A 27,966-nucleotide genomic window follows, 5' to 3' on the forward strand; every position below is an offset into this window, starting at 1 on the left:
TAAATGACAGAGGGAAAAGTGGGGCACCAAGAGGAAGGTCTCTTATGTACTGACTCCTGTTTGGAAGTCTACTTGACCCACTGCTGCAAAATTGGGAGAATCCCACCCTGGCATGTGAAGAGGATGCTGGGAGCAGCCAGGTGGAGAGAGCCCTTCCCTAATCCTTACGTGTTGTGTGAGGAGGAGATCCAGTAATGGGAGAGGGGGTTGTTCATGTTCTCCAGACACACCATATCCAGTTGTGAATTCCAGATGCTGTTCTCTTTGGAAAACAGGAAGGTGAGAAACTGTTCAGGAAGAAACAGAAAGGTGTTAATGATGTGGAGGAGCCTGTGCTGTGGTTTAGCTTCACACGCATCTGCCCTCTGTGGCAGCAGCACAGACTGACCAGGGGCCACCCACACAGCACACAGGCTACCTGAGCCACAGTGCTTGAGTAACCACAGCCTGGGTGTTACCGCCTACCCTCTGAGCTGTGCCAGAAATCTGTGTGCCAAATCCTTTGACCCAACTGGAGACAAATGAGTTGCTCTGCATTTCTTTTGCAGCTCACATGGCTGGCAATAGCTCACTAAGGCCACGTGGGTCAAGGGACCTTGGCTTGGTCCAGAGTGCTGTTGACATGGTCAACTCTGGTTGATTTTATTATTTTCTTTTCAGCTCCTGTTGCTTTGAAAAATCCTTACATGCCTCAAAGCAGCACTAAGCCAAATGCATCCCTTTCCTCCCCCAGACAAACTTCCTGATGAATACTCCCAGCTGCACACGCTTAGCACAAGAAGAGAGCCCAGAAGTCATTCCCTTCACCAACCAGCTTTTGTATAACACAGTGACCCCCCCACGTCCACCTCACAGGGCCAGGCAGCTCCCAAGAGCTGTGATCCTTCCAGCACCACCACCCACAGCACAGACAGCAGAGCTGTCACACTGCAGCACACACTGCATCAGGGATGTCACTCCCTGTGTCACCCAACTCCACACACACCACACTCCAGGTGTCTTACTTCATCCAGTGAAAAATAAGGCTCGTCAATCTCCCTCAAAGGGTCTCTCAGAAAGTTGAACATGAATTCCTGTACCTGAAGAGTATCTGCAGCCCAGAGCTCCTGCAAATGCCAGGAGAGACATAAAAGAAGTAATTTCAGAAAGTATTATTCAAACCCACATGCAGCTCATCCAGCTAGAAGCTTTAACCATTAAGGAGGCAGCTTTTGATGCAAGACCATCTCAGCTGTCAGCACAAATGCTGGATAACACACAATGAAGAAATCTGCCCTACTTTTAAGTGGGCTTAATTTTCTCCATGCCATGCATTTTTCCCTCCGATAGATCCTTTGTACACATCTGTCATCTCTCCTCCTTCAGCAGCAGAAGCCAACCCAGCTTCCTTTGGCTCTCTCTGTCCCTGGGTTTCGCTCATTAGCCACCAAAACACTGCATCTCTCTGCTGGTTAACTCCCTGCTGGCTGCAGACTACAGGCAGGGAGGTGGTGGTGGGGCAGACCAGGAGGCCCCACATTTTCCCACAAGCCATGACAGTGCCAGTCACCCCCAGCCTCCTGGAAGAGACCAGCAACAAGACAGGAGCATGGCAAGACCAGAGGGTCTGTGCAGCCCATGAATGCACTGCTTGTGCCTGTGTGCATGTCTGTGCATGCTGTGCTTGCTAAACAACCCCAAATCACTTTGAAATGGAAAGGTCAGCAACTGAAGCCATCAGCTGCTCCTCAGGAGCTGCTGACAACTCTGAGCAGACAGGATGGACATGGCTTTTTGGCTGCTGCACACCTTTGGTAACCAGCCAAGGTCACAGGAACTGGGTAAATCTCTAGTGACCAGTTCCTTCCCCCTGGGATCTCTACTCCTCCCAGACCTCCTGGTTCCTTTTCTGACCAGGGTGTCTGGCTGAGGACAGGTTTGTCCTCTCCAGTGTTCCCCCTGCAACAACTTCCTCTCCAGGAAGGATGTGCTCAGGTTGTGTCCATGCCAGGCAAAGCACCCCACAACCAAATCATCCCAGCTCCACAACAAGGTTCCCCATGGAACATGGGATCCACACTGATGCCAGTGCCTACCCTGCTGTCCCTCCCCATCGCCTGTGTTGAGCTCACCCTCTGGTACTCCAGCAGGAATTTCTGCAGCTCCAGCAGTGACACCCTGAAGTGCTCAGACCTTTCTCCACCCCTGAGAAGCAAAGAGAGAGAAGCTTCAGTCACTCACACAGCACATCATGTGAGATGCCATCTGTCACCTCCATGGCACATGCAGCCAGATGTGCCCTGAGCAAGAAGGCTGCAGCAGCAGAGGATGGGCAGAGAGCCAAGGAGACCATGACAGCAAACACGGAGCAACTGAGATCAGATGTCCACATCTCAGAGCCAGGGACTGCTCCACAAACAGTCAAGGATTCACACTTTCAAGGGCACAACAACATGAAACTCTGGTGAAGAGCAGCAAAAATCATCAGAGGTACAAAAAAAATAGAGGGTCTGGCTTATACAGGAGTGAAAAGGTGCATGGCAGTCTAGGGGTGATTCCAAAAAGGACAGACCTACAGGTATCCAGAACATATGGACTCAGGGAAGCAAGGCACAGGGAATCAAGGCAAAATTCAAAATACTGGTCTATAACTACACCAAACCACAACAGACAGCCAAGGGCCATGCTGGGCACTAACACCACAAAATCCAAAAGGGGACTGGGCAGTGGTGGCTGCCCTGGGCAAAGGGAAGAGCTAGATGGTCTGTCGAGGGTCCAGCCAACTCTTTTCTATGGTTATAAGAACAAAAGGAAGGAAACCATTGGGAATTACCTGGACAAGTTAATAAGTCTTTCGCTCTTCAGCTCCTGGGTCTAAATTCAAGCTCTTTTTATCATGGCCAAGGTACACAGAGGGCAGGGAAGGGCACAGCTGGCAATGGCACCGGAGACACTGCCTGGGGGAGGGAGGGCTCTGCTGCCACCACAAGGACAATCCCTGGGAGATGGCTCCATGTGTGATCATTTCACATCACCAGCTGACCAGAGCTGGATCTCAAGGGGATGTCTGGGAAGAAAAGCCCTCACTGCCCTGAGCTGAAGTGTCTACAGCAAAGGTGCTTGTTCAGAGCACAAACCCACAGGCACTGCGGTGGCAGGAGGAGTGCAGCATGTCTCATCCCAACACACTGCTGCAGGTACCAAAGCATGACATGAAGAAAAAGAAAATAGCCCCTTTCCCCAGCAAATGCAAAGAGTTATCCACCTTTCCAGGAATGGGACATCCATCTGCAAAAGAAGAAGCACAAGCATTAGGTTTGCACTCAGTAACTTCTTTACTCCCGTGAGATAAGAGCTCTCCCCAGCAGCAGCAGAGTTCAAAAGGCAATTAAGAGAGAATGCCCAGTAACAAACATGGTCTTTCCTTCCCTTTTCCACCCTTGGAAAATTCAGCTCTTACTGTTTTCTGGGCGTTGAACATCAGGCTACGGTAGAGCTGTGCAAACTGCCCATAGGTGATATCCCCATTCCTCTGCTCCACATCCTAAGGAAAAAAAAAACCACAGATTTTTTACAGGGGCCATAGGCAACTCCACATTGACTGAGGAATGTCTCTTTCCACCAGGATTCACACAGAAAAAAGGAGGAGGAAAAAGCCAAGATCTGTCCAGACTTTGCCTCCTGTACAATGGTGTCGAGTTGTGCCAGGTTTAGATTGGACATTATGAAAAATTTATGGAAATAGTGGTCAGACATTGGCACAAGCTGCCCAGGGAAGTGGTGGGGTCTCCATTCCTCGAAGGATTCAAAAGACATGTGGATGCAGCACCAGGAGACATGGTCTGGTGGTGGACTTGGCAGTGCTGGGTGACAGTTAAACTCAATCTCAGAGGTCTTTTCCAACCTTAACAATTCTGACTCCATGACCTCTGTTGGGGCCAGTGGGACTCTGCAGTGTCCAGGACATGGGCACACCCTAAGATGATTTCCACAATTCCCCAAGCTCACCCACATGAAGGCATCACCACACTGATAAAAGCATCATCACTTACTCGAATAGTTACAAAAAAGATAATTTTCTGTTTGCCAAGAGCATCTGAAGTGTCTGGAAACTGCAAGACTCAAAATGTGTGCTCTCTTCAGATACATCACTCTTTGGCCTTGGAGTTCCATGCTGGTGGGAAGAGCTGGTCATCATGGGATGACCCTTCATCCCTGGGTCTGCAGTGATGCTGGCAGAGCATCTCTTGGTGGCAGTGGGTTGCAAGACTCAGGATACAGGACCTGCTAGCTGGTCTCCTGTGCTTTACTTCACCAGCACCAAACCCAGAGCTGGAGCCAGGAGCAATGTGGGGAGTGTGGGAGGCAGGGTGGGGTAAAGAGAGGGTGCTGGCCATAAATGGGCCAGGGTGTGGCACCCAGTGGGAGCTGGCACCTCTTCAGTCACCACTGTGGGTGGGGGCCCTCCCAGGAAAGGCTGGGAGCCTCTGCAACATGCAAACATGCCCTGGGAGTTTAATCACCACCAGAATTTGCACAAAGGTAGGTAATAGGCTGCCAAGGGACCCCAAAGCTGAGGGGAAGAGCGAAGGGGTCACACACTCACCGTGAGTCTCTCCCGCAGGAACCTCATGTTGGGTACCCGGTAGTTGACCTGAGACAGCATGTTCTTCAGATCCTTGGCAGAGATTCTGGCTCGGCAAGGGAAAAGAGGGGAAACGTGTTCAGGAGGTCTGAAATGGAGGGGTCTCATCCTGGAGCCAGGACACCACATGCACAGAGTGGCCATGCCCAAAGAGGCATTGGCTGTGGCACACAAGGGTGGATGTGTGACCCCAGAAGGATGTTGAGGTTGGGACCAAAGGCAGAAGAGTGGGGAGCACGTGAGGAGCAGAGAGAGATGTCTGCACGTCAATGGGAACCACAAATAACTCTTTCAGGTTCCTGGCAGTGCAGGGCGAGTCCCAACACCCTCAGCCCACTTGAGCCGATGTCACAGTGACACACAGCACCCACTTTAGGAGAAAAACCAGGAAGAAGCATTTTTCAAGTATCTGCATCCTAACATGGATGCTGGGTGACCAATTCCATTTTAAAACCTACTCCCTGGCCTGCTGGAGGAGGGCAGGCTCTGTGATCAGTTTGGACTCAGCTAATTTTATCCTAAGAGGAAAAGAGTAATTTTCAGTGTATAGCCACAGGCACAGCAGTGCCACGTCGTGCCCAGCTGTGTTCTTCCAGCCACACATGTTGCTGGCACAGAGCAGCCAGTGTGGCTGCCCTCCCCTGGAGGCCCCTCACACCAAACATGCCAGTTCCCGGAACAGCGAGAGCTCCAGTGCCAGCCTTGAGCAGGATCCTGCAGCCAGGCAGGCAGAGACAGGCAACAAAGAGCCCTGGGCTGTCCCTGTCTGCTCTGGAGCTGTTCCCCACATGGGGCAATGGACCTGCAGGAAGGAAAAAAAGTAGATGCCTTCCATCTCCAGGGTTCAAGAAATTGAGAGGTCTGTGTGCAATCATTTTCTGGCAGCTCCTGACTCAAAAGCAAGTCCTGGGAGTCCATCCCTGCAATTGCAGATGCTGCTTTGCCCCCCACTGAGCGCGTGGGAGCCCAGGATCCTATAGGATGCTCCCTCATCCCACAAAGCATAGGGCAGGTCTGACCCTGGAAATCCTTATGGCTTTGGCTTCCCTGGCTATACCAGAGAAGATGCTGACATACACTCTGTGAGCCACATCTCTTGTATGTTCTTCCCTGAAAGTGGGGTGATCTCAAACGCCACAGGAAGGAGGAGGGATGGAGGGAGCCCTACAGTGAGGGAGAAACCGGCTGGTGTCAGGCTCTGCAGAGATGAGGGCCCTGGCAGCCAGCGGGACACAGAGAGCCCTTGTTCCTGGACTCAGAGCTGCGGGGACCAGGACACACACACGGCCACAGTGGGACCTGGCCCAGCTCCCGTGCCGTGCCCAAAGCCAGCACCCAGCCGGACAAGGACTGTGCAGTGTCCTGCCACTCACTGGCAGGATAAAGAAAGAGAAACTAAAAAAACAAAAAACAGCTGGCAAATGGCCCCAGCCTCCCCTTCTCACCCAGCTGTACGAGCTGCACAGCCAGTGGCACACACTCAGCATGAGCTGCAGCTTTTGTACCTCCACCTGCACCTCCATCTCCCCCAGCAGGTGAAGTTACTCCAGGGGCTCAGGGTGAGTGTTCTGGTGAGGGGAGCCTGTCCTTTCCCTCCTCTAATACACCCAGCATCCATGTCCATGTGCACAGTGCTGTGTGATCCACAAGGCAGCTGTTCCCAGCTATGGGGTCCTGGGTAACAGGGAACTGGGTGAAGTGAGCAATGAGAGATGTCCTCACATGTCAAGGATCACAACATGTAACAGCTGTCATGGGACCCCTGATGGGAGACCCAGAGTCCCCAGGACCATCCAGCAGCAACCCCTCCTTGGTGAGGGCCTGAGACTGCAAAAAACCTCATGGAAATAGAGCAGGAGGAGCTGGAACAGCAGGACCAGCAGTAGCCATCAGGCTGGAGCGCCACTGGAGCCAGCACTGAGCTCTGGTGATGCTGGGCTGTTTTATAGGACATGGTGGACCAAGGCACTGCTTGTTGATGTGACAAGAGCAGCCCTGTCAAAGCTGTGACCAACATTTTCCTCTCAGTTTCAGAAGGAGTACGGAAGGATTTTATTTACTGTGTGTTATTAATCATGTTAAAGGGCTGGAGACCTTGGCTAAACAGCTTGGTAGTATTTTCAGACTAGAAAGTAAAAACCAAATAAACAAACTAATTTTTTCTACGGAAGTTTTTTAAGGTTTCATGACAAACAGGCCAAAGAACTGATCCAGACCTCTCACAGGAGATGGAAACATTCCCCTGCCAGCCCCCAGTGCTGTAACACCGCTCCCAGCCATGGGCAGCTCTCCTGGCCAGAGGTGAAACAGTCTCCTCCACAGCAGTTTGGAAAAAAACCCCAGCATCCTGTTATCCTCCTCTTTCCACCTAACCTCCCTTGGAAAAACAAATACCCAAAGGCCCAGCAGCCAGTGAAAACAGTCAACATCTGCCGGCGTGCTGGAAGGTACGGCCCGGCACCCAGCCGGGGAAGGCGGAAAGGAGAGGGAAAGGCTCCGGCACAAGAGGGCTGGGGCGTGGGGTACACAAATGCTGGGAATGATTTCTTCAGCTGCCAAAAACCTGTCTGTCCTGGAAAGGATCAAGGATGGTCTGCAAAAGAAGTGGGGTTTTTTCTTTTTTAAAAAGAAACACAACTCACTGTTCCCTTTGAAAACCCATTTCCAGGCTGGGAAGCAAAATCAAGGAGCTCAGCGACACTAAATTTAATGGTGAAATGCCTCATAAGGGCAAAGATTTAATCCAAGAGATGTGTATGTCCTGTAGCTGCTGACTCTGCCTTGCAGAAAACACATGGATGACTTGTAAAATGTTTGCAAAAGGGCAAGACCCCAAATCTTTCTGCATTTCCCATCTCTTGCTGTTTTGCTCCTCTTGCTGCCTGGGCTGGAGCAGCAGCTCTCCTAATTAAGCGTTTTGCACTGAAAGCTCTCCCCATAGTGGACAAGTAAGAAATATATTGGATTTTGCTGCCTTAATTCTGAGTTCTAATAGAAAGATGATATTCTGAAAAACAAGAGGGATGCAACAAGCTGGCTTTCAGCTCTGCCTCAGGCAGACGTGTCTATACATGCAATCTCTTTTTGTCCTGTTGGGATGCCATTTCAGAGTTTTACTGCATAACCAGAGGAGAAAAAGGACCAATTAATTCTATTTCTCCTGCACTCATCCTCCAAACCCCCCATGCAGCCACCCCTGCACCTGACTCAATGCTCTCCATCGCTCAGTTAGGAAACACTATGCCCAGTCACCACTGAAAACCAGTACACTGCACACACAACCCCAGTCTGGATTTGAAAGGTGTGTGGCATATGCAGAGCAGCTGCAACAGATTAAAGCTCCTCTCCTTCCCTTTCTGCCTCTGCAAGGATTTATCCCTCCTCCACAAAATCCCTGTGCACCCAGCGGTGCTCTTGTCACGCCACAGTATAAATCACTGCAAAGGCAAAAATGTCCAGTGCAGCAGGATTTTCCCCAGGCAACACACTCCTGCTCTGCTCCTGGACAGGTTGGATTTAACTCCTGGCAGCCCGGCAGCAGGGCTGTCTCTCTGTCCTGGAAAGGACCAGGCAAGGACAAAGCAGAGGATGCTCCAAAGATCTGCCTGATGCCCAGTGAGCTCTGCCTGGGCACCCAAACATGCAAAGGGGGCAGGTGGGACCCACGTGTTCCACCACAGCCAGGGGGCATGAGCTGATCTATGAGTGATGTCTCCAGCACTGCCCTCTCTGGAGCAGGACTGGAGGAATCTCCCTGCCCCAGGGGAGCACATTAACCTGGGAATCAATGCTGAAAGGTTAATGTGCTCAGTAAACACAACCGGGCGGGGTGGGGGGTGGAAAAGCGTGTCCCAGGGATGAAAGGAGACAAATAATAGCACCTCAGAAAAAGGAGACTGGCAGCCAGCATGTGGAGGGGAAAACTGGAAGACTGGTGATGGAACTCACCTCCCTGCCAGGGAACTGTCCTTTCCCTTATCTCCTCATGATGAATCATGACCCAATTCCCCTCCCTTATCTCCTCATGACAGGTGCAAGCATGACGTTTTACCTGCTAGGACATCACTAAGCATTCACCCAAGAAAGAACCCCACAAACAGTGGCCCTGCTGCAGCCCATCAGCCTAGAAGCCAAGCAGTGGGATGATCCATGGCCTCATGGACCTTAGAGAAGGAGAATAAAAGAAACAGGGTGGAGAGTAAAAAGCATAACACAGTTCAGCCCTGATGGGATGCCCCAAACTGCCTCTTGTCTCTTTGATGTCTGCTTCCTTGGGTGGTACCAGCTGGGGGGAAGGTGTTTCATAGTTGTGGGCTCTCAAGGTGTTACTGGGTCTAAACAGCTGGTAAATACGTCAGGGAAACAAAACAGCTTTTTTATGCTTTTTTAATTCAGTGAAAATCAGCCAGGGAAGTACTGGGACTTGGATTAAGGTTCCTTGGAAAAGAAAATGAAAAGCCTAAAGAAATCTCCCCAAAAAATTCAAACAAAGGCTGTGGTTTTAAGTCGAAGTCAAACTCTTCCAGCTTAAACCCTTCCATGAACATGATTGCAAGTTTCTCTGTCCTTACCTGTCTTCCCGGTTGCGATCCAGCGAGTAGAACTGCTTACGGAGCCACCTGACCGGGAAGGCACAAACAGGCACACATTTAGTCACAGCTCCTCAACAAACAGCCTGTGTGGTCTGCTACTGTCTCTGGAAGATGCTCAACTGCCACATCATCCATTCCCACAGACACCCTTCCCACCAGAGAACCTGGCTCTGCTCCCTTCCAGAGGCAGCTGACCCTGTTTTCGTGTAGGCAACTGCCCCTCTTTAAAAATGTCTCTGCCTGAAAGTGAGTCCACAGATAAAACAAAAACCAAAGGGATTTGGTTTCATATGACTCTGCACTGAACTGCTACAGATCATACAGGCTGTGCACACACAGAAACATCAGTTTCATGGTAAAGTTCCTTCTCCCTGATGAATGTGAGATCAAACTCTGGGACCAACAGGATGAAGCCTCAAGAGTGCAGAGGCAGAAGCGTCAGGTCAGTGTGGCTCAGAGAGGGAATGAGATGTCACTGTGCTCACCTTTTTCTGTCAAAACAGACAGAAAAGGGAAAACAGAAAACAACAGCAGGACAAGGATGAACTTTCCTCACCTTTCAATCTGCAGGGGGGTGGGTGCCCTCAGAGTGTCTGCCACCAGCCAGTTCAGCCCCTTGATCCACATATTGACCTCGTCCTCTGAAGTAGCTGTGAAAAGTGCACAGGAGAAGTGGGAGGAAGGGACATAGAGGCTGATCACCAACAGAAACCTCTTGGGAATATCCCCAGTACCTTATATCTCCTATTCCTTGCTTCATTCCCTTTCTGGTAACATTTCCCTGCTCTGCAGATGCTCTGGCCACCTTCTTTCCTTGCCAAGCTCCTGCTTCCCTGCCATGGGATGCACATGGCTGTCTGGACCTCCTGCTCCTGCATGTCACGCTCTCTCATCCTTCAGTTCCCAAGAGCTGAGGGTTATCTTTGTCCCCAAGCAGTAAAGCTCTGTGTGATATGAGGTACCAACCCTGACCTGGCACAACCCTGGGGCCAGGAGTGCTTTACCTTGCAGGCTGAGGGTCTTCAGCCGGAATTCTGTGCCATAGAGGACCACGAAGCAGTGAGAGTGGTCTGGTCGGAAACACGGATCCTCCAGGTACCGGTCAAAATCACGTGAGTTTTTTCCTGGACGAATTTCTTTGATTTCACGAATATCCACTAAGAGAAAGGGAAAAACAAAAGGGGAGTTCAGTGAATAGTCTGAAATTCCCATAAAAGAGAAGGAGAAGGAGGGGCGCAGATAAAGTGGTCTTAGTCATCTGAAGAGCTGGGTTACCACCCATTACTCGATGGCAGACCCAGGCATGCCTATGGCACTGGGGTACCAGGCTCTGAACAGCAAACTGTGTTTCCCTGGCTATGCTGGAAAGAAAGGATGGGATGGCTGCACTGACTCAGCAGAGCTGGTAGATGTCTGGGGACAGTGGGCAGGTGCTGCGGGCTGTGCCTTTCAGAGGGACTCACTGCACTCAGGCAACAAATGACCGTCATGGCAGCCTCCTGGTGCTCTCCCACCACTGCTGATGGCACAGGCCAAAGAGGCACCCTCAGCTCTAACACAGTCTCATCCTCAGCACAGGCACAGGTGCCCAGGTCCTCCCAGAGAAGTCACCTGCATTTCTCACCTTTGGCAAGACCTTTTAGGAGCCCCAGCACAGCCCCTTCCTACAGCTTCCCAAGGAAGTTTTCCCAGCCACCACCTTCTTACTTCTGTGTTCCCCAAAAATGGCTGGATGTCTCCCTCCCAGGGATCCCTAACACGAGGCAGGTGTTAATGCCTAGAGCATTAATGCCAAGCAAGGAGAAGGAGCTGAAGAGACACTGGTAAGGTAAGGGTGCATCTCACAGCCTCCCTACCCAGAGGAAATTCTGGCAAAGGACTTGTACTGCCACAGAACAAACAACAGCAGCAACATGGCAAAAAACCCAAAAAAACCATCAAAACAAAACCAATCCAAACCCAAAAATCTTTGCTTCCTGGAAAAAATAGTTTCTTAAATGGTTGTGGGTATCAAATAACAACATTTCTGAGTCACATTTCCAAAGCAGATGATGCTTCTGAGCAATGCGGGATGGAGATTACTGCAAACCTGGCATGTAATTCATCCCAATAAAACTCCACTTACTGCACTCACTGTGGATTGACTCGCCTTTCATTTCAATTTCCTGCAGTTTAAAACTAGACAGAAGTGTGACCTGCTCATCACCCACAGCAGCCACCGACAGCACTAAGCTGCATCATGAGAGATGATGCTCTCTCCAAACCCCATGGCAAAGCAGACACAGGGATTGACTTTGGGAGGACTTATAAACCACAAGGAACATGGGATCCTCTCTTGGCAGGATACACCAGGCAGCACTGTGGGTATGCATCTGGAGATGATGGCAGGCTGCTCATTGCTTGACACAGGACTTATCTAGACTGACCACTGTATGGATTTTGGAGGTGTCTCCTGCAGAGCCAGGAGCTGAATCTGATGATGCTTGTGAGCCCCTTCTAGCTCAGGATATTCTAGGAATCTAACAACCCTCCAAAGCTCATCAGCTGGTGACAAGAGTACAGAAAGACCCAGTTCCTTGGGGCTGCAAAGGGAGGACAAACAAACTTCCTAAAATTAACAAGGGTGTGACTTTTTCAGGAATCACTTACTCTTTGGAAAGGAGCACGCTGAAAGTTCAAACATGCCCTACCAAAACCTGCCCATGTGCTCACATCCTTAGTGATACAGCAGGTTATTTCAGCCCTTAAAACCTGGAATCACAGTTCAGGTTTTTGCATCCAGGACATGCACAGTGGGAGTGAAGGTTGATCCTATCTTTAGAGGATGCAGGGCTTGACCAATGTAATGGGAAAGAACGGGCAGAGGGGTTTTACCAGGCAAAAGCTAATGAAGGAATGTACCATGCCCTGTGCTCACCTCCCACTGCATGGAGCACCAGCAGGTTAGTAAGTAGTAAGACAGAGCTGTTATTACAAAGAGCATACCTAAAATCCACCCAATGGAGAGTCCCAGAGCAAGTGAGGTGCTTATCAATGACAGAAGCATGCAGGGAATTCCTGGGGCAAAGGGCAGCCTCCGCAAGGATCATACACTCACAGGGAGCGGGGCAGAAACCTCCAGCCCACGCAGACTTGCAGCTGCTTGCTCATCGGTCTCGTCCTCCCAAACATGCTGGGGAAAGGTGCTTCAGGGTTTGGTTTGTGTAGCCCTCTTTTCACCACAGAGCAGCACTGACTCAAACACCTTCCCAGTCCCCTCACAGTATGGAAGGAAATGACTATGAGCAGAAAGCAGAGCAAGCAGAAATGCCACCATCCCAAACAAGCGAGAGCTGAAATGGTGCTTCCCTGCACTGATCCCAGCCTCCATCCTGCTGCAGGTCCTCCCTCTGCCAGCACAGGACTGAGAGCCACCACGCAGAGGGGAAGGAGGGACGTAGGTCAGAGATGCACCCTCAGCACCAGGCAGCTCCCCAGTGAGTGGTGGAATGGGCTCTGTGGCCTTGCCCACATGTCCCACCATGGGTCTGCACCTTGGGTCCTTGCTAGAAAGGCCTACCAAGGATGTGGTCATACACACAGGGATGAACATCTGATGGGGCTTGAGCCCCGCAGGCCACACACATGCCTAGGAAAGAGAACAAAGGCAGGTAATCTGGGTTGACCCCAGCAAAGACAAGGCTGTCACCAAGGTGAGCCACATCTCCTCCTCTCCAGGCTACCCTCTCCCAGAGCATGCTGTGGGAGACAGAATATACAAACAGGTCTTCATCCCATGCAGGATGTGGCAAGAGAAGAAGAACTTGGTCCCACAGCAATGGCAGAGGCCAAGGGAAGCTCTCTGATGGAATATGATCCATGCTGCGGCTTGACAGGTCTGGATGTCCCAAAGCAGGAACCAGCAGCAAGCAGCGATGACGAGCAGCAAATGAGATGTGAGGCCTGGAGTGAGCTGGCTGTCCTCCAGCCCTCCCAGGCTGGAGTCAGGAGCAGCTCTAGGAAGAAGGCACTGAAGCCCATCCAGACCAGAGATGGTCTGAGCTCCCCACACAGTTCCACGTTGCACACTGAGCATGCTGTGGCTGCACAACCAGGTTCCATACAACAGCCTCCCAAACTTCCCTCAGCCCACTGCCAGCAAAAACAGCCTTCCCTTGCCTCCAGCACTGAAAAAAAAAGGGACATAGTCACATTTTTGGGCAAACAGCCTTCCTTTCAGCAGGAGTGAGTTGCATGAGAAAGAAAAAACTGACCCCAGATCCACCTCCCTCACCATGTAAGAAAAAATCCCACCAAATTACCCTCTGGTTACATGAAAACCAGATCCACCCTTGAAGTCATTTAAAACTGAAACTTCATCCAAGACTCATTTACCCGCTGATGGATAGGGTGTTGTAACATGTAAGGATAAGGACACCCTGGAACGGGCTCTGAGAGTTGCAAAATCACCACCTCCAGAGGATTTTTTAAAAGATGCATAACTGACTAAATAAAAAAATAGCTGTCAAAAAGGACATTTAGCCAGATTACCTTCCAGGATGGGTTTACTGGTGACAGTCTCCAAGCAAACATCCACCCCTTCAACAGGCATTGCTGGGTGCATGTCTCCTTGGGGACTAACAGGGCAGTGACAGCCACACGGTCACTGCCAGACCAGCCTGACCTCAGCTGGCTGACATGAACTGGTCCTGCCCCAGGGCAGCGGAAAAGCCTCCAGCCTACTCACTCTGGCAAAAAAAAGAGGTTAAAAAAAGTCTTCCTGCTATTTAACATTGTGCATCCCACTGAGCACAGCCATGTGGTCATCCCCAGGCTTCCCATCACTGGAAGGGGCACTGGGTGGTCAGGCCCTTAAGGAGAAAGAAGAAAAAGACACGTAAGTGCGTGTGGGTAAAAAGTAAGAAAAATCTATTATGCAACAGCATGAAGAATAAAGTAGTGCCTTATCCCTCTTAGTATTTCAGTGGAAGCCCCCCTGAGATGGATATTCAGGCCAGCAATGGATATGAGGAGCTGCAGGAGCCTGGAGGAGGATCCCAGTCCACCTTCTCCACCCTTCAAGCAGCCCTGCCCAGCCTGGTCTGCACCACACCGGCTCATGCCTCGGCTCTGCCGCTGCAACCCAACACCACTCTACAAGAAAAACCCAACCAAAACTCCCCCGTGGGTTCAGGGGAACAGTCGGGCGTGCACTAAGTGCTTCTCTGGACAGGGGCCAGAGCCCTCAGCACCTCACAGTCTGGAGCCGCTGCCTGCCCTTCGCTGCTTATCGAGCCCCTTCCGCGTGCAAAGCTCAGGGCAAACCCCGGATTTGTCCCTGCACAGACCCGTCCCTGCGTCCTCCAGGGCTGTAGGAGGAATTGGGCACACAGTACCATCTGAGCTGCAATTTGGTTGGACTGTAGGAATTACGGTGACTCTTAGGAACATGCACATTTCACCCATAATGAACACAAAAAGTGGGGTCCTGCCCATTGTGCCCCCTCCGCAAGAAGCCAAATAGCCACTCCAAGCAATTAGGAACAGATTTCAGAGGGAGGAGCTGTGTGTCTCACATTAGTCTTGGTTTTCAGAGTGACAATAGCTCAAGCTCTCAACCCCACGAGCTTCCCTTAATCGACAAGCCTAAAGCAGACAGTAATAGTGAATTGTCTCAGCTCAGAGACACAGCGCTGAGGTTACTGCATCCCCCTCTCCTGCCATCAGCGCTGCTCAGCATCAGGTATCAGGTTTCCAGAGGACGAGTCTGTGCCATTAGCAGATGGCTTATCCAGACAGGACAACAAGAAACCAGCTGAGGCCTCTCGTTTGACCTTAACTGGTTTTTCGGAGGGCAAGAGGCATGGCTGAGGCATCCAAACACCAAACCAGCAGTGCCCTGTGCCCCAGCAAATCCCTCACCTCCCACGAACTAAAAAAGTCCATGTTGCCCTTTCAGTGAGGCACCAAAAACCCTGTAAAAAAGCTCTCTCACTCCCACTGCTGTATCAGGGAGGGACACAGTCACCCTTGTGTCCAGGGGACAATTGGGTCCCACTGCTCTTGTTGCTGAGCTGTGCCTCAGGTTGCTCCAGTAAAGTGCTTCATCTCACCTGCATCAGCAAACAGCAGTTTTTCCTTTGAGCCACTGGATTTTGTTATGAAGCAACTGTTGCAATAGCTCTTCCCTAAAGGAGCAACATCCACGCAGAGCACACCTTGGGAGTAAAGATGCTGGGGGGAAAAAAAATAAATGATGGGCTGGAGATGGGACAACGGGTTGCTCCTAATTAGCCAGTGTGACTGGGACTAGCCTAGATCCCGAGTCAGATCCTGGCTTACCTCTCCGCGATCCCCATCACTCAGCATGGAGCAGGAGGATTTGGCAGAGAGCTTGAACACCATCCTGGGAGCTGGCACCTGGGCAGATGTGCCAGCAGTGTGCACCAGGCCACCCAAACAGGGCAGGCAGGGACCCACCAGCTACTCTGTAGGCACCAGTGCTTCCTGCCTGTGCCTCTGGCTGCCACTGCCTCCCCTGTGCCCCTGGGTCACATGTCCTGTGGCTTTTGAGCCCCTCTTCCTCCCTTTGATCCCTCCCCAAAAATCCTTATCAACTGCAGAGGAAACTAGAGGAGATGTGCAGGGAGATTAGGAGATGCTTCGCTGCTGCATTGCTCTGTGGGTTGAAGGAGAGGATGTGAGGAACCACCCTTCCCTCCTCCATGCCACACATATACCATGCTAGGGGCCAGAGCAGGGAGGCAGAAGTCCTGCCCAGACATCACCCAGCTTCTACAGGGCACGGTGGACCTCTCCCCAGGCTGCCCCAGACCTGGCTGCTTTGCCAGCATCAGCCTCGTGCAGGTGGCCTTCAAGAGCTCTCAAACATCCTCCCAACACAAGAACCTGAGGCAGCTGTGGGCTGGCAGCTGCCTGTCCTGTAGCGTCAGCACATCTCTCCCGCTCACTCTCAGCTGCAAGAATATATGAGTAAAAAAACCAAAGCTGATTCCCCAAGTGAGCGAAGCAGGATGCTGCCTCTGCCCACAACCACTGGTGCACAGCTCAAGGAGACAGGCAGCTAGATGGCAAACACCAGGCAAGGGCCCCAGCAATCCCTCTCCTGGGAGCTTTGAGGCTGCCCCATGTCCTTCACAGAAATTTTGTCTGTGTGAAGCTGTGGAGTTTTGTATCAAAGCCCAAACTGGGCATTCAGGGCTGCTGGTTGTACCCACTGCCACATGCAAGACTGCACTCATGAGAGCCCTGGACTTGTTGCACCTTTACCACACAGAACATGGGAACACATTTCCAGGCCAAACAGAAGTAGAGCTGCTCCAGCTGGGGTAAAGCCCCAGTTTTTGCTTGCACAGATGCTGCTCTGAAGGTGTTGGTGTCCCTGGCCCTCAAGAAATCAGGCTGGCAGCAGCCAGCAGAGCAACCCTTCAGTCATCAGTCCGGTCTGTTTGAGAGGCACAAGCTTCCACTGACTCAACTGGAAAGGGGAAGCTCAGCACTAGTACTCTGGACAGTATGTCTAGGGAAGACTCCACAAGCCATCCCAAGGTGACCTTTTTCCTGCATGGCATTGTGGGTTCCATCCCCCTCAGCCCTATCTGGGTGAGAAATGTAAAGACCTTAGAGTAGCACAATAAACTGGAGGGAGGATGGAATGAAGACCTGCAAGCACAGCTACTCCATCCTGCCTCTGCCACTCTGACTCCCTCCAGGGTGGACACACAACTGTAAGGAGATAAAGTACTGCAGTGGGCAGGGATGGATCAATGGGGCACCGATACAGAGCTGTGTCTCAGCATGGAAGAGGGTGAGGAGCTCAAGAAAGCTGCTCCCCAAGCATCTGTCTCCCATGGAAGGGCCCAACATCCCTTCATCCCTCTCCTGGACTGATCCTGGGCTGTCAGACAGGTGGAGTGCTCCCACTCACTGCCAGCGAGGGGAAGGGGTTGGGACCAAGCAGACTGGCAAAACCTAAGCAGGACAGAAGGGCAGACATGGCAATCCAGCAGTTCCTGAGTGCACAGCTTGCCAGCTCACAGCCTGACAGCCAGGAGTTTGGCAGAGTCAATAAGGAAGTCCTGGCAGACATAGATTTGGGAACCTGAGGATCCAACAGCAGAAAGCTCTCTTTGGAGCATTTTGGGGATTTTTGCACTCAAAAAAGGTGCCTTCTTGACTCTTTCATGTCCAAGGGGTCATTCTCTGTCACAAAACAAATGGAGACAAGAGTGACCACACACTGTCCCCAGGGCAGGGCACAAAGGCGAGGAGTGAAAACTGAAGGACAGAAAAGATTTGTCACACTGGCAGCAAATGCCAGCGATGTTCAGATGCCGTGACTCAGTTTTCACCCACCCCACCAGACGACGCAATCAAGTTTCTGTGACTGCCATTTAACAACAGAGATGGCAGGACACTCAGTGGGCAGCAGGAAAAGGGTTTGTTCCAGGGCTTGAGCACCTCAGTACGAGGGTAACGTTGGGCAGAGAAGGATAGGATAAGGATCCCATCTGCTACTGAGCTGTTCAGGGTCACCACAACAGCCTGACCTCTTCCTAACACTCCACACTCAACTCAAAAGCTGTTCTGAGACAGCAAGGGCTGAGCATTTGCCAGATGTGATTTCCAGATGTGTGCCCTCCTCTCGATCTCCCTGTGTGCCACTGTCAGCAGGAAGAGGCCCCGAGGGGTGGATCTTCACCAATAACACAGGGAGGCATCTGCTCCTGTCACCTATTCCTCCTTGGACTCTTCATGAGAGTTCCCTACACCCACCAAACACCAACCAGAGACAGAGATACCAGAGCAGCTGTTGGTGAAAGCAAACCTGCTCTTGTCACAAAGTAGCCACAAATGGAAACAGTGACTCTTCTCTTCCCTCTCCACCAGATTTGCTTTATGTGCACTAAGCAGATAGGATGCTCTGATTGTGCTGGCTTCACTTTTCATTATCAAGACAAGACTTTGGTGGATAACCAGCCAATGGCATCATCTCCTTACAGCACCACCTAACTGAAGATCCCCAGGCACTAAGCAGAAACTACCCAAGACACACAGATAACATCATTTTCAGTTTATGTGAGAGAAGCAGGAGCTCATGGTCATGATGTGAAACCACCAGGGATTGGTTTTTTTCTTAATGACCTCACCTGAGATTTATTTGGTTCCTAGAACTGGAGACATACTCCTGCTTACACACCAACCTTTCACATGGTTCACACCAAACCTCATGTACCAATGCTCCAAAATTTCATGGCCTCATCTCTAGACCATTCTGTAATGTCCCTAAGAGCCTGAGCTGCTGGGGATTACAGGGACCATACTCCAGCCTGCACCAAGACCTTAAGAATAGGCTGACACAAGGCATTACAGGACATGTGACACACGGAAGAGGAAAAAAACCACCAAAAAACAACAAAAAATTTCTGCTGCTCTGTTGGGGGACAGAACCAAGTTGTGTCTCATCAGAGCCAACTCCCCATTGCTCTGCAAGCCTGGCACCACTCAGGGTCTGCTCTGGGACCAGGGACAAAGTCTTTTGGCCATCTGAAGTTGAGGAGGGATATGAACTGGCAAGGATCAACAGGACAAGGACTGCAGGCTTGAAGGTGAGAGGAGGTATCCAAAGTGCCCTGAGACAATGGCCAGAGGAACCAGAGGTGGATGGGTGATGCCTGTGGGACAAGAATCCAAGCACAGCAGCTCAGAGAGACGAGGCAGCAGGCTCTGTGTTCTGCTCTGATGAGCTCAGGAGCAGCAGAGCCTCATGCCGAGAAGGACCATGACAGGCAGTGCCCTAATGCTCAGGAAACAAACCAAGTTAGTCCCTGCCCCACCTGCCTGCCAGCTGGGAAGCAGCTTTATGGGGCAGAGACTTCCAGGGCAGGGAGCCAAGGGGGTGAAAGTCCTCTCGGACACCCCGTGCTCCCAATGTGTCCAAGCTCCCACCTGCAGCCACCCCCATTATCCAACCTGGGCTGAGGACTACACCCTCAGAGAGGGTGAGGGGGAGGAGAAGGAGGGATGAAGGATGCACCAGCACATGCAGAAGGGATGTCCTTTAATCACCACACGATCAGCACTTCTGGGAGCAAGTAAACAGGAAAAGGACTCTCAAGCAGCTGCTCTACCCATCATCCCTGTGGAGCACAGCCTGCAGTGACAGCCTTCCCCTGATGTCCCCTCACCGTGAACAATTCCCACCCTGGCTGGTCTGGCCATAGTAAAGGCAGATGCTCAAAGGGAACAGGATGGGGTTCTGCACGGGGAAATCCCAGCAGAAGAGGAGCACAGCAAAATTCAGAATGAATCAGAGGAGCTCCAGCAGAGATGGAGAGCAGGACAGCGCTGTGTTGGAGCAGCTCCCAGTCTTAAGAGGCAGCAGAACAGCCACAGCATCACTGTGTGTCACCCAGAGCACAGCGACACTCCCACACCCATCCCTCCAGGCACCAGGATCCTGGCAGTACAGGGGACAGACCACACAACCAGCTCCAGGGGGATGAGGTTTGGAGACAGAGGAGAAGGGCAACCCCTGTCCCTGAGGACAATTCACGGTGCGGGTCACTCCCCCAAAGACCATGGGTGAGCAGGCAACAGAGACCACATCTGCAGGAAGGCACATCTGCACACCCCCCCATGTGGGTAAAGGCTGGGGGCGAGCTGAGAGGCTGAACTACAAACATGAGGCTGCACAGCCCTAGGCTCCATGATTCCATGGCAGGAAAAAAAAAAGAAAGTCATATTCCAAGAAAACCAAAATAAATGCATTTGTAATGGGCTGGGGAGGAAACTCGACATGTAAAGCACAGTCCTGATTCTTCTGCCATGGCTCTTGGCCATTATATCCTTAAGGCCAGCAGGCAAAGTCAGCTCAGCACAGCATTCTACATCACAGGAGCTCATGTGCTGGACCACAACCTTCCCTGGGAAAATTTCAAACCAGAGCCACAGGCAGCCAGAGGTGCTCTGGGGCACCCTATTGACTGCAAGAGAATAGGAGACTGACCAAAACTTAAGAACCACAAATGTTTGTAAACAGAAGGGAGGAGCTGTGGAGGAATACAAGGGAGAAGCCCATGCCAGACTCTGGAAGGCTTACCACAGGTCCCCAGCCAGACAAGTTCAGGATCCCCAGTTCCAAATCAGACTGAAGAGCTACCAGACCACAGGGGCAGCAGAAATGGAGCTGCAAAGCAGTTTGAAAATCACAGAGACTTTCAGAGTTTGGGCTGACAGCACCCTGAATCTCTGCTGACTTCTACAGATTCAGAGTGGCCAGCTTTTGCTAGAGACACCAGCCTGAGGCCATCTGGGTTTTCAGGGTGCTCCACAATCCCGAGTCTTCCCACTGCCCAGTACATCAAGGTGTTTGATATATGACAGGGATATATACAAGAGACAGCAAGGTGCCCATGGATAAGGACACCTGGGACAGGAGGGAGGAGCCTGGCAGAGCCTGAAGCAGATAGCCCTGCCTGCAGCTTTCAGAGCTGGGAAATCTTCAGAAAGGGCAAGAACTCTCAGAAATGACAGTTTCTCACTTGAATCAATGTTGAAAAGTTTTCCCAGCTCATTGTGCAATGTAAGAATATTCAAAACTTAACGATTAAAACTGTCTCAAAGGATAGGTTTCTCCAGCACTGCAGAGACCCTTTGGGAATGGCTGCTCTCACTGTGTCTCTTCCTTAGGGCTCTCCCCAGTCTGGAAGACACCCACTCACCACTGTCTGATGTAACACCTCTGGCAGAGAAACCGCTCGGTGGAACAGATGAGCAGCGACACCAGAGCAGAGGAAAAGCCATGAGATCATCCACCCACCCACCCCCATGCATGGTAGGACCCAGTCACTGGCAGAGGATGTGCTAGATGTTAAACTGATCTCATATGTGATACCAGCAGCAGCAAACACAGCAACCAAGTGAGCCAATGAGCCTCACAGGTTTGTTGGGATGGCCACATGTTTTTGTGACCATCCCTGGATGTCAGATACCACATCACTTTCTCCATACAGCTCCACTGAACAAACAGACTTTTCTCCCTTTATCCTTCTCTAGCTAGGTATCCCTTCAGTTGCTCTGTTTCAGCATCATCTTCTACCATCCACTCTCCAAGCCTGTTTGACCAAAGGAAGAAGGGAGGATGTGGAGGGGTAACTTTTCAAAAACATTGTAAAGACATGAACAGTTTCTGATTTCTACTGCCCTTAAATGTCAGAGCACACTAGAAGAGTAAAAAGTCTTCTCCACCGACTTCAGACATTTCCTTTTACTGTGTGATAAGGTTTAAACTCAGAGCTACTCGGGTTTTCTGTGCTTGAAGCCCCACACCTCCTCACCACATGCTGCAAGCTCTTCCTGGACTCCCACACCCTCCTTCACTGTGTACACCAGGTCCTACCAAACCTGCAACAACTCGGGAACAGGGACAAACACAGGGGCTGGCAGGGCAACAATCACCAAGCCCAACAATGGGCTGATCTGAAAGAGTTCTGACAGCTCCTGGCAGCCAGTTCCATGGCTTGGATGAGATGCTCAGCACAAACTGATTGTCACACCAACCCCAGCAGCCTCCCACTTTAGCAAAGACAGAGTAGCTGGACACACAGTCAAATGTGCTCCACTTCCAGCAGCTTCCAAAGCTGCCATCCAGAGCCTGAGCTGCTGCAGCTCGTACAGGCAGGACTCAAGCAGAAGTTTGTAGGATGTAGCCAAAACTGTCAGGCAGTCACAACTGAGCACCTGCTCTGAGAACTCCTGCTCTATCCCAAGTATTGGCAAGTTTTACATCCCTAAGTCTGTTCCCAAGGGACACAACAGTCCCAGTGCTCTCTGGAGGGGAAGGTCCCAGACAAAAAGCAGTGCCCAAGTTCGCAGGAAGACAAAACTTATGTAAATACTGCACCGCACCCCTGGGCAACTCAGTGGTCAAACCTCCTCCACCATATGCAGAGTTTGGGGACAGAGACCTGAGCACTGCTCAGGGACATGGGCTTGAGCACTGACTCCCACCAAGGCTGCAGATGAGCCTTCCCTCCTCCATCTGCAGTCTGTAAGATATGCAGGAGGTCACAGGCCTGCTCACACCAGGACAGGCCATGGGCATCGCTGACAGTCAGCATGTCTTGCGGATGTTTGCAGTGCAGCCACTTCGATCAGATAACAGAGCTGAGCAAATGGCTCTGAGATAAGGATGACCATCCCTGCTGTGCAGGCAAGGGAGCTAAAACAAGGAGCAGTAAAGGGATCACAGACTGGGTTAGGCAACTCCTGGCTCAGCTCGGAGATGGGTCGAATTAAAAGTCCTGTAAGAAATCTCATGACAAAACTTCCCCCAGCAATGGGAGGTGATGGAGTTGAGCACAACACGGCACTTCTTTGCACAAACTCTGCAAAGCCAGATGTTCAGATCCAGCTTACTCAGGTGCTCCTGTGGCCACACATGTTGTCCAGCCAACAGGCAGGGAGAAAGCCAAGCCCTGAAAAACTTGGGTAGCTCAGGCCCTCGATGTAGGTGAGAAGTAATGAGCCCAACAACATGCAAAACCTTTCTAGCACATTTTAATTAGTGGGCTTGAACCCCACAAGCCAATTCCTTTCACATGGCTGACTGGCAGATGAAGGAACCAGATGGGTTCCTTCCAGGAACATGGGTGCAGGTACCACAGAGGAGCACTGGTCTCCCACCTGGCCAACCTCCAGCTGCTCTCCGGAGATTTTTTTTCTGCAGAGAAGCTTCTGAGATGCCAAGGGAGAAGGTAATTTGTGATATGTCACTACTGCATGAGTAGGGGTCTTCTGACCTGCTCCTCCTGGAACATGCTACCAAAAAGAAAAAGGGGCTGACAAAAGGATGTGAAGTGAGGGGAGAGGCTGTTTCAGTCTGGAGGTGAAGGCAGAGCAGAGCTCGTTTCTTTCCCCTGTGTAACACAAATACCCTCGTAAGCAGGAAGGGGACTGGTAACGACACAAAAAAACCCTGCACTCAAGAAACTCCCACAGCAGAGCGTCAGCAGGGGAAGCTTTAACCATCCCAACAGTCACAGCCACGCTCTCCCTTTCCCACTCCAGCCATTCTGCAGATCCCTGCTCAAAGCACCTCAGGGCAAGCTCCCTCCTCCCAGTCCTTGCCTGCTGCAGAGGCTGCATCCTGCATCCCTGGGTGGTGGAGCAGGGAGGGACCTACCAATGCAGGAGTCATCCCACACCCCTGGAGCAGCCGACTCTGAAGTTAGTTTATCCTTGAAAACCATTTCTCAAGAGCCCAATCCCCTCAACTTAAGCAGATGGCCTCAAAAAATATAATTAAAAAAGAAAAAGCTGCGCCTCGGTGGACCAATGAAAGAGGCAGGTACTTGGAACCGCTGAGGCAAGTCTGAGCCACACTTCACAGCCACTTTGCATTAATATTTTACAGCCCCTTTCTTTTCTTTTACACAAGCAACGGCCACAGGACTGAGCTCATTTCCCTGAAAGCAAGAATGCAACCAGGGGTTTTTTGAGGTAGCTTTTTTTCCTCCTCTCTCTCTCCTATAAAACAAACATCTGCTCCAAATTTTCAGCTCACTTCTTAGCAAACTCTCTGAATTTTCAAGGCAAACAGATCAATTAGAAGCTGAGTCCCAGTACTTGAAGGTAAAAACACAAGACCTTATATTAAAAAAAAAATTAATTAACACAGGAAGTTTAAAAAAATACAAATGCACAAATGACGACCAACTAGAGGGATTAGCTCTACTTTGCTTTGGGTGATTAGTAAAAAGAATAGAAAATTATTAGTGCTCTTCCCATCGTAGCAGCCAGGCCTTCTGCAGAGTTGATTAGCAAGAAAGCAATGCATTGGTAATTAGGGCTGGCTGGAACTCTTTGGCTAAAACCAAATATTAATTGAAAAAAAATGCCCTTTTTTGGCACAAACCACCATTTTGCAGTTTCAGTTTTGAAAATGCACAGGAGGCAACCGCTTTCCAAAGGGAAAGGCTTCCTGCACAGGGAAGCTTCTCCCCTCCTCCCCAGTCCTCAACTCATGGAGAGTCTCAGCACTTTGGAGCGAGATGAAGAGCTTAACGAAGAGCAGGTGATGGGTCCTGTCCACGAGAAGAGGCTCTTCATCCGGGAGCACAGCTGGCTGGAGGCCCTGCCCTGCCCTGCCCACTGCGAGCTGGAGCCGCTGACAGATGGAAGATGTGGGGGACACACACACTGCCAATCAACACACAGGGTCACTATGCTGTGCTCACAAAGCCCTACACAAAGGTTACAAAAAAGGGGATGATGAGAGGGCTGTCACACCAACAAGGGCTCCCCCCTCTCTCAGTACCCCAGCACCTCCCAGCTCATGGGCAGGCAAGGCTGGGCAGAGTGGTGGCCAGAAGGCTGTCTGGCTGCCTTTACCTCTACAGCATGTGTGGTGATGTCACCCAAGAACTTTAAGATCATCGAGTTCAGCCATTTACCCAGCAGTGCCAGGTCCACCACTAAACCACAATCCCAAGTGCCACACCTACACAAGCTCCTCCTCAGTCAGTATCCCCCTGGTCCAACCTCCTCGCTGTTGGGAGATGATGGCACACATGAAGGGCTTTGTCCATAAGTGCCAACAGTTCCTTCCAGAGGACAGCTCAGATCCTGCTTGTTTCAATAACTAACTTGAAATAAAGGATGGCCCATTATCTCTGGGCAAAGGAGTGTGGCCAGTGGAGAGATCAGAAGTATTGGCAGACCTGCATGTGCAGATATTGGGGCAACAGCTGCTCCATGGCATCTCCCACAGTGATGGCAAAGTTCTGAAACAAGCAGCACCACACCAAGGAAACATGGTAGTGACTGTGCCCAGAGCCCTCTCCTCCTGGCACACTGCAGGCTGAGGAGATGAGCCAGCTGACCCCCAGTTCCCTCACACACTGCCCACCATCCTGCCAGAGCCTTCCCAAGCTGCAGCCACAGGGACTGTGCTTGGTGTTCACAGGGACAGACACCTCTCCAGTACGTGGCCAGTCACAAAGACATGCCCAGAGTCTGAGAGCTCCATATGTGATATACTGTGGACACTCATCTGTTCTGAAATGGGTAAAACCCCAGGATCACTCCTACTTGGACAACTAACTTATGTCCAGCGGTCTCCATGTCTCAAGAAACACAGGACCATCCATTACAGACGCAGTTTTTGACCTATAGACTCCCAGACGTTGTCTGGTGAAGATGCTGTTCCAAGGGAATGAGCTGGGGGGGAATACATCAGTGTATTTGCCATGTGAAGTGGAGATGTCACACACCTGGCTTTTCCCAGGCATCCTTTCTCTGCCCAGAAAGTACATCCAGATAAAAATAGGGAAGCTGGCCAAGAACCTAGTGTTACTGGCCATCAATCCTGTGGCTTTGCCTTGCCTGCCTAGATACACAGTCACTATTTGTGTACACAAGTTGGTATTTCCACCTAGAGCTCCCACACTTCTGTCCAGGAAGTGCTAAAGCAAAGCTCTGCTCCTCAGCCCTGAGAGGGAAGAGGGGCAAGGGGATGGGTGCTGCTCAGGGTGCTGGGTGACACCAGAAGAGGGGACTGAGGTCAACTGTAGAGAGGAGGCCATGGAAAAAGCATCCAGCATCAGAGAGATGGGGCTGAAGACAGGGCAGCTCTTCAGGCTGATTTCCCTGTCTCCAGTGTGGCCCACCTTGTGCCTTGGGAGGGTCACACCACTGTGGGAACACCACACATGTGGAGGCACACACAGGGAACCCAGAGCCCGTGGCCATCAGCTCTCACCTGTGGCATGGTAGAGGAGTCCCCGGTAATTTTCCACTGTGACATTAAAAGCCTATCATCATCATCATTACCCACACAGTTCTGGTATAGAATTTGAAGTTCTCTGAATTTCCCCCAAGTTAAGGTCCCAGGTTACAGGGATGTGCCTCCATCTGCCCCCAGGAACAATCATGCACTCACACACTGGTGGGGACCTCTGTTCCCCCCGTGGGTACATGTGGTCTTGTAGACCCTACCAGAGACCAGAAACTCCCCAGCACAAGCAACATTTGCTGTGCTTTAGTTTACAAGCAACTTAAGCCCAGGGTAAATAGAGTGCCACTCTTTCCTCCCTCTCCCACTGTCTCATTGCCCCCAGAGGCCATTCTGGCAAAGGGATAGGGAAGCTTCATGTCCTGGTGATGCTAAAGTAGCCCAAGGCTCCCTCCAGTTCTGTGTGGAGACACCACTGGGCAGAAAGTAGAGGACTCCAAGGGTTTTAGGGCAAACAAAAGCCCCAAACTGGAAGCACCAGCATTTTGTGGTCCTGCCTCAGAGACATGTCTGTCATCTCCACATCCTTCCCTCACCCAAGTCTCTGGTACTAACAGCATCCCATCTGTCCACCCTGGGCCAGCAGCACTTGTCATGAGAGACAACAACCCCTCCTTGACCTTGCTGTGCCCCAGTCACATCCCTCAACGCAGGGAAGGCCAGCACTTATATCACATTTCCTTTATGCACATTCCCTCTTCCTCACCTCCAGCACCAAACAGAGACCCTGTCCTGCCTTTGCACTAGTGCACATGGGGGTGGGAAAGGTAATTTAAGAGAAAGAGCAGTAACCTGGGAAACCAACACTGAGGTTAAAAGTTTCCCAGTGAGGGGCATCCCTGCTCTCACCCCCTTTCCCACTCGTCTTTGTGGTTTGACACTCAGGTTTCTTAAGCATCCTTTCCTCTGTCCTCCTCATGCCAGAGGTTCCCATCCTGCGTGGGAACCCGGAGCCACCGTGGTGCTGCTGTAACAGCACCCACTACTCCAAGTGTGAGTCTGGCCCCATGCTCACCCGACCCTGTGCCATCGCTCTCGGGCAGATGTGCCGAGGGGAACGCAAAAGACGACGGAACTACAGTATTTTGGGTTGATTTTCCTACTTTTTGCCTTTTCCGTTCCATATCATCTGTTGCTCCGCGGTGCAACCGCAAAACGACTCACAACCAATCCTCCCTCTTTCTGAGGCTCCCTACGGCTTTTAGGTGCTGTTAGCCAAGGCACCACCCGGGAAAACACCTCGTTTATCCCTGGGGAAGTTTGGTGCCGAAGAAGGATGCGGAAAGTTGGGAGGCGGCGCTGAGCGGGAGCAGTGGCGGTACCGGCCCGCTCATCCCCTGCGCATCCCCCGCACATCGCGCAGCCGCCCCAGGCTGGGACCCGGACCCCTCTCCGGCCCCCGGGCTGCCCGCGGGGAGATGCGGGGCACGGAGAGCCTGGGAGTTAATTCTTTCCATTTTTCCCCTCCCTCCTCGCCACTCAGCCCCCGCCGCTCCCCGAACGGCGGCTCCAGCCCCGCACCCATCGCCCGGGGAACCGCAGCCCCTCTCCCCCCGCTCCCCGCCGGGCTCCCCCCAGCCCCGCACTCACCGGCGCCCTCGACCTTCTCGGAGCCGCGGCTCCAGGTGACCTGCCGCGTCTCCAGCTTCACCTGGAAAGTTTTTCGCTCGGGTCGCTGCGACTTTTTGGAGTAGAAGAGGGTCATGACGGTGCCCACCTCCAGGCTGCGGCAGAGCTGCACCGCCTCCGCCTCGCTGGGCGCCCCGGGGCCGCCGCCCGGCCCGGCCGCCATCGGCGCGGCGAACAAAGGGGAGCGGGAGCGCCCGAGCCCCGCCGCGCCCCGCACCGCCCGCCGCCACCGCGGGAGGCGAGCCGGAGGAGGAGGAGGAGGAGGAGAGGGAGGAGGAGGAGCGAGGAAGGAGGAGGGAGGAGGGAGGGAAGGGGCGGGGGCGAGG

General features: G+C 51.8%; 1 protein-coding gene across 4 annotated transcripts in view; it reads right to left on the bottom strand.

The window, feature by feature from the left end:
- The window catches only part of PLCG1 (phospholipase C gamma 1), a 41,672-nt gene extending 13,791 nt beyond the window's left edge, over positions 1–27,881 (bottom strand). For all 4 annotated transcript variants that reach the window (XM_071572745.1, XM_071572743.1, XM_071572744.1 and 1 more), the window contains exons 1-10: positions 27,602–27,881; positions 10,221–10,373; positions 9,773–9,866; positions 9,196–9,243; positions 4,586–4,670; positions 3,440–3,523; positions 3,245–3,267; positions 2,112–2,184; positions 1,005–1,106; positions 169–287 (exon numbers count right to left, since the gene is read on the bottom strand). In XM_071572745.1, coding sequence (XP_071428846.1) covers positions 169–287; positions 1,005–1,106; positions 2,112–2,184; positions 3,245–3,267; positions 3,440–3,523; positions 4,586–4,670; positions 9,196–9,243; positions 9,773–9,866; positions 10,221–10,373; positions 27,602–27,803 — 983 coding nt within the window. In that variant the 5' untranslated portion in view covers positions 27,804–27,881. The remainder of the gene's footprint in view (positions 1–168; positions 288–1,004; positions 1,107–2,111; positions 2,185–3,244; positions 3,268–3,439; positions 3,524–4,585; positions 4,671–9,195; positions 9,244–9,772; positions 9,867–10,220; positions 10,374–27,601) is intronic.
- Between the last annotated feature and the right edge of the window lie 85 nt (positions 27,882–27,966).

This window comes from Pithys albifrons, chromosome 18, assembly GCF_047495875.1.
Source record: "Pithys albifrons albifrons isolate INPA30051 chromosome 18, PitAlb_v1, whole genome shotgun sequence".
Taxonomy (NCBI): Eukaryota; Metazoa; Chordata; class Aves; order Passeriformes; family Thamnophilidae; genus Pithys; species Pithys albifrons.